A 6,568-nucleotide genomic window follows, 5' to 3' on the forward strand; every position below is an offset into this window, starting at 1 on the left:
AATACTTATTACCTTACTTATGTAACTGTAACCCCTCTGTTCATCACCTTTTCAATATATATTTATTTTAAAAGACTTCTAACCAGAAAAAAAAATTGCTTAAAATACCTGGCAGATAGTAGCTGTTTCATGTATGAAATTTATTTTTGTTACTGTTATCATAAAACATTATTTAGAATACCAGCTCAGTGATTACAACAGGTAATTATTCAGAGAACAGAGATACGGGCATGTTCCCTTCTTGGGGAAAGTAACTGGATCTCTAGATCCCTACCCCACCCCCACCCCTGCTCCGTGCCAGGCTGGCAGTAGCCAGGTATTCTTTGCTGCATGAGTGAAAAGCGAGCGAAGTGCCTGGAGTGAAGAAAAGTTGGATGATGTCCCACTGATACCAGCTGCTGTCGGTTTCTGAACTCTCAAAACCACAAATACCCGAAGGCCTCCAGGCTACAGACCCATGGCTGAATTCTCCCCACTCCCCACCCCCAAGTTTAGAGGCAGCAAGGTCTGAATTGAAACCTGGGAACTTTTACATGGCTGCAGATCCAACCTCAGAGTCCCCGGTGGAGAGAGAAGATGGGGGGAAAGGTGGACTTCTAATCCTTTTCCTCCCAACCCTTCTTTCCTCCTCCTCCTCCGAGAGAGGAGGTACCACCGACCTAGCCAAGTCACACTCCTACCCTGGCAACTCTGAGGAAGGGCAGGAGAGGGACTGTCTGGTGACCACCTCTCAAGTCCCAAGTGATGGCTCTCGCTGGCACCAACTGCGCGTAGATGGGGCCAATGAAGCGCCCAAAAGTTTCGTGATTTGCACGCTGCGCACCGTGGCGCCCGCACACCCGGGCTCCAGTGTTCTTGCAAGCACACAGGCTAGTCCTAGGAGGCTGGGGAGGAGGAAACGACAGGATCTCGGCGAAGAAGTCACTTCCATGTGTCTAGCGCTTCCTAGAGGCCGCGCGGGGTGTGCGCCCACCACCCGGCGGGGAGTGGCGAGCGCAGCTGGCTCTCAGACTCGGGACTCCCGGTTCCACTGCGTGACTCGGGGCCAGTCTGCTGCTCTCAGGATTGTTTTCCCGGAAGCAAGCCGGGGCGGGAGGGGAGTGAGTGTGTGCGTGTGTGCGCGCGCGTGCGCGCGTGGGGTGGTGTGCGGGGGCACCGGCGATCGCCACGGTTCCCCGAGTTTCAGACCACGACGTCTGGACGCTCAGTTCACCGAGACGTTTAGTCCCCCTCTCATCTCGCCCCCGGAGGCGAAGTTGTGAAGCCCTGCCCGCGTCTCCCCCGGCTCTCGGAACGCGCGGCCAGGGGCCCCCGGACTCCGCTGAGCCTCAGTTTCCAAATTTTACCATCACTCGGCGGCTTCCGGGATTGGCCACACGGCCGCGTGGACTCTGGACCAAGAAACCAACTTTTCGCGCGTCCACCATGTGGGGGGGGGGCTGTCTCCCAAGACTGTCCCCCAAACTTGGGCTCACTCCGGCGCCCGCCCCCTCCCCCGGACCTCCCGGGCCACCTTAAGCGCGGTGCGCCCGCCCCCCCGGAAGTGCGGGGGGAGCGCGGACCCAGCTCCCACCTCCCCGCTCCAGGCGCGGAAGACCCCGAGTCCACTCCGGGCCCGCGCCCTCTGCTCCCGACCTCCCGGGATTGGGGGGGCGTCCCCAAGTCCCTGCAACCGCGCGTCTCGAACTCGATCCCACCCGGGGCAGACACGGCGAGCGCCCGGCCGCTCGCGACAACCTCCGTCACTCGACAGACAAACCCCAAGACGTCAGCCCACAATGCACCGGGCGGGCCGGGAAAGACGCGCGGGGAGGGGACGGTGGCGGGGGGGGGGGGGGGGTGCGAGGGGGGGTGCGAGGGGCTCGAGCGGTGCGCGGGAGGGGGAGGGCGAGGAGGAGAAAAAAGGGCCCGACTGTGGGAGGGCAGCGGAGCATTACCTCATCCCGTGAGCCTCTGCGGGCCGGGAGAAGAATCTTCTAGGGTGGGGTCTCCATGGCGACGGGTGGGCCCGCCCCCCAGAGAGCGACGCGAGCCAATGGGAAGGCCTTGGGGTGACATCATGGGCTATTTTTAGGGGTTGACTGGTAGCAGATAAGTGTTGAGCTCGGGCTGGTTAAGGGCTCAGAGTTGCACTGAGTGTGGTTGAGTCGGCGAAGCGGGAGTGGAGGTGCGCGGACTCAGGCAGGCAGACAGACAGACAGACTCAGCCAGGAAGGCGGTGGAGTCCGACCTGCCCATCTGCCTTTCCTTGCCTTTTTCTCCTCGACTGCTGAGAGCCGGCGCCTGTGGCTCCCGCGCTGGTGTTTGGGGGAGCGCCTGAGGATCCCCTTCTCCTGTGACCCGCGGAGGACAGCCCCGCCGGCCGAGCGCCCGCGGACAGCGCGGAGAGCCCCCGGCGGGCCGGTGCGGAGACACCGCCGAGCGGCTGCAGCCGTCAGCAACTTTCCCGACCCGGAGGCACCGGGGCGAGGGGACAAGTGGCTCCGGGTCCCGGAGCGAACTTTTGCTCCGCCTTGTCTCCGGCGGCGCTCGAGAGAAGGCAGCCGCGAGCGGCCGAGGGGGAGACGAGACCCGAGCTCGGCGTGGCGCGCACCGGTTGCTGAACTTGGGCGAGCGCGAGCCGCGGTCGCCGCGCATCCCCCTCCCCCTTGCAGCGGAGGAGGGGACCGACGTCCGAGTCCCGGGGCGGGGGGGGGAGCGGCCGAGACCCGCCGCCGGCCGTCACCGCGGGGGGCTCGGCGCCCTGCAGCGCCGCGGGAGAGCCGCCGTCGCCGGGGGAGGCGCGATCGTCCGCGGGCTCCCGAGGATCCGGAGCGAACCCCGGAGCGCTCAGTGAGTGACCGCGACTTTTCAAAGCCCGGCCGCGCGCGCGCGCGAGTGAGCCAGCCAGCGAGCGGACAAGTAAGAGTGCGGGCGGCGTCTTAACCCTGTGCTCCCCGGGGCGAGCTGGGCCGGCGGGCGCGGGAAGGGGGAGGCCAGCCCGCGGGAGCGCGCGCGCTCAGACAAACTTTCCTGCCGAAGGAACCCGGGACCAGCGCGCTGTGGGGGCCCCGAAACTTCTGCCCACCGCCCAGGCTAACCCCGCGTGAAGTCACGGACTGTTCTATGACTGCAAAGATGGAAACGACCTTCTACGACGATGCCCTCAACGCCTCGTTCCTCCAGTCCGAGAGCGGCGCCTACGGCTACAGTAACCCCAAGATCCTGAAACAGAGCATGACCCTGAACCTGGCCGACCCCGTGGGCAGCCTGAAGCCGCACCTCCGGGCCAAGAACTCGGACCTGCTCACCTCGCCCGACGTGGGTCTGCTCAAGTTGGCGTCGCCCGAGCTGGAGCGCCTGATCATCCAATCCAGCAACGGGCACATCACCACCACGCCGACCCCCACCCAGTTCCTGTGCCCCAAGAACGTGACGGATGAGCAGGAAGGCTTCGCCGAGGGCTTCGTGCGCGCGCTGGCCGAACTGCACAGCCAGAACACGCTGCCCAGCGTCACGTCGGCGGCCCAGCCGGTCAGCGGGGCGGGCATGGTGGCCCCCGCGGTGGCCTCGGTGGCGGGCGGCAGCGGCAGCGGCGCTTTCGGCGCCGGCCTGCACAGCGAGCCGCCGGTCTACGCCAACCTCAGCAACTTCAATCCCGGCGCGCTGAGCGGCGGCGGCGGGGCGCCCTCCTACGGCGCGGCGGGCCTGGCCTTTCCCGCGCAGCCCCAGCAGCAGCCCCCGCCGCCGCCGCCGCAGCCGCAGCCGCACCACCTGCCCCAGCAGATCCCCGTGCAGCATCCGCGGCTGCAAGCCCTGAAGGAGGAGCCGCAGACGGTGCCCGAGATGCCCGGCGAGACGCCGCCCCTGTCCCCCATCGACATGGAGTCCCAGGAGCGGATCAAAGCGGAGAGGAAACGCATGAGGAACCGCATCGCCGCCTCCAAGTGCCGGAAAAGGAAGCTGGAGAGGATCGCCCGGCTGGAGGAAAAAGTGAAAACTTTGAAAGCGCAGAACTCGGAGCTGGCGTCCACGGCCAACATGCTCAGGGAACAGGTGGCACAGCTTAAACAGAAAGTCATGAACCACGTTAACAGCGGGTGCCAGCTCATGCTAACGCAGCAGTTGCAAACGTTTTGAGGAGAGACTCTCGGGACTTAGAGACAACGGAGAGCAAATAATAACAGAGACAGATTTGAGAACTTGACAGGTTGCGCCAGAGAGAGAGTGAGAGAGATAAGAGAGAGGTGTCCGAGGACTAAAGCCAAGGGTATCCAAGTTGGACTGGGCTGCGTCCTGACGGCGCCCCCAGTGTGCACGAGTGGGAAGGACTTGGCGCGCCTTGCCTGGGCACGCGGCCAGGGAGCTGCCGCCTGCGGGCTGCCCCGCTTTGCGGACGGGCAGTCCCCTGCGCGCGCGCACGCGCGCGCGCCCGAGCAGAAAGATTGACTTTAACATTGACCAAGAACTGCATGGACCTAACATTCGATCTCATTCAGTATTAAAGGGGGGCGGGGGGTTCAAACTGCAATAGAGACTGTAGATTGCTTCTGTAGTACTCCTTAAGAACACAAAGCGGGGAGGGTGGGGAGGGGGAGGCTGGAGGGAGGTGTATGGGGGCGAGGCTGCGCCCACCAATGAACTCCTGGCCTCCCTCGTCAACGGTGTATGTACATATACATATTTTTTTTAATTTGATGAAAGCTGATTACTGTCAATAAACAGCTTCCTGCCTTTGTAAGTTATTTCATGTTTGTTTGTTTGGGTGTCCTACCCAGTGTTGTTTGTAAATAAGAGATTTGGAGCACTCTGAGTTTACCATTTGTAATAAAGTATATAATTTTTTTATGTTTTGTTTCTGAGAATTCCGGAAAGGATATTTAAGAAAATAAAATATTGAAAAGTACCCCCCTCAAAAAAAAAACCTCTTTGCTGCATTATCTATAGATAAAATTATGTTAGATTTCAACAGAGTTGCAAGGGTTGAGTGTCAATTATGGCAGTGCCTCATGCTATCATGCAGTAAGAACTCTATTCTCCCTTAGGCTTTAGAAATAAATGCATCTGATGTTATAAGGTTATCCACCTCCCTTCCCCAGTTAACTGCACTGAATGCTTGGCATAAGATAGTATGGTGTTTCAGAAGGCTGGAGGGGGGAGGGGCAGTGGTGAGGGGCAGTCTGCTGGGGAATCAAACACTTCAAAGTTTTGGATTGTATCAAGTGGCATGTGCTGTGACCATTTGTAATGTTAGTAGAGATTTAACAGTAGCTGCTTATTCTCAAAGCAGGGACTCATGGCAAGTTTCACAAAAGATGTATCCTTCCAATTTGGAATTTTCACTTTGACAATTCTTAGATAAAAATGATGACCTTTGCTTATGAATATAACAGCATTCTTGTTACAATAAATGTATTCAAACATGAAAAACAAATCTTGAATTCCTTTCCCTTTACTTCTCTTTCTTTCCCAAGCTGTATACTGAAGCTTTTCAGTTTCTGGGGCTAACATTACCACACTCTGGATTTTCACAGTAATTAAGAAGCAAATAATTTATGAAGAGTCGAACTAGAACGTTCTCCCAATATCTATCTATGTATCTATCTGTCTGTCTGTATGTCTGTCCATATCTATGTCCCCTCTTCCACCTCTAAATTAGATGACCTATGCCTTATGAAAATCTATATTTATTTCTAAAATAATCTGGCTTAAGTAATTATTATAGAATCAGTCTGGGAAGATGCCAATCTGGAAAAGATTCACAGGAGAAACCATGAACACCAGCACAACAATTACATGTGTAAATCAAACCTCAGCTGGGGAAATGGCAAACTTCCATCTACAAATACAACTTAGATCAACAAGCAGTACTCAATAGGGGAAACAATTTTTGCTTGGTTGATGTTTCATCCCAAGAGCTACTGTGATTATCAAGCAGCAAAAGCAATTTGATATCCAGGAATACTTCCCAAGCCACTAATTGAGGCAAGGTTGTTTGCTCATTAGCAGTGCTCTAGCACCCAACAGGTCCAAGAGTGCTAATATCCTGCCTGTGGCTGTAAACCCAAGTGCACAAAGGGTTTCTCCTTAGGAGTGCAAGAGATTGGACAGCCTTGTTAGGTATCAGATGCACTCTGTTGTAATAACACTTCTTGAACAAAGGGTTACTGGGAGCAGAGCCCAGTTTGCCAAACAGTGAATTTGCTGATGTCAGCAATCCGGGAAGGTGAGTTGATTTTGACCATATGTAGAAATAAGTCAGCAGAGGGACAATAAAGCATTTTAGGGTGGGGCTCTGTGGAAGCTAAACAAGAGCCAACTAGAAAAAATAAGCAGGCTGGAGAATTAATTACCTGGAAAGGTACACTAAGCCCAGACAACAGAGTTGCACAGAAAAGCCATACTACTCCCCAGTTTGCATCCAATGCCTAAAAAAGAAAAAGGAAGAAATAAAATATGATATTTAGGTTTATCCTTATACTTGAATCTTTGACCTAACATTCTAAATGCATATATCTAAAATTCTAACCTAGAGGGGTGGAAATATAAATAATTGAAGTAGGGAAGAGATTATAATATCCTATAAACT

General features: G+C 56.3%; 1 protein-coding gene across 1 annotated transcript; it reads left to right on the forward strand.

The window, feature by feature from the left end:
* Positions 1-2,814: 2,814 nt before the first annotated feature.
* Positions 2,815-5,339, forward strand: Jun (Jun proto-oncogene, AP-1 transcription factor subunit). Its single transcript, XM_042681035.1, has 2 exons — positions 2,815-2,901; positions 3,022-5,339. Exon 2 carries the CDS (start codon positions 3,106-3,108, stop codon positions 4,117-4,119), a length of 1,014 nt encoding a protein of 337 aa, XP_042536969.1. The 5' UTR covers positions 2,815-2,901; positions 3,022-3,105; the 3' UTR covers positions 4,120-5,339.
* The last annotated feature ends 1,229 nt before the right edge of the window (positions 5,340-6,568 follow it).

The sequence above is a fragment of the Dipodomys spectabilis genome, unplaced genomic scaffold (assembly GCF_019054845.1).
Source record: "Dipodomys spectabilis isolate Male_0828 unplaced genomic scaffold, ASM1905484v1 ptg000002l, whole genome shotgun sequence".
NCBI lineage: Eukaryota > Metazoa > Chordata > Mammalia > Rodentia > Heteromyidae > Dipodomys > Dipodomys spectabilis.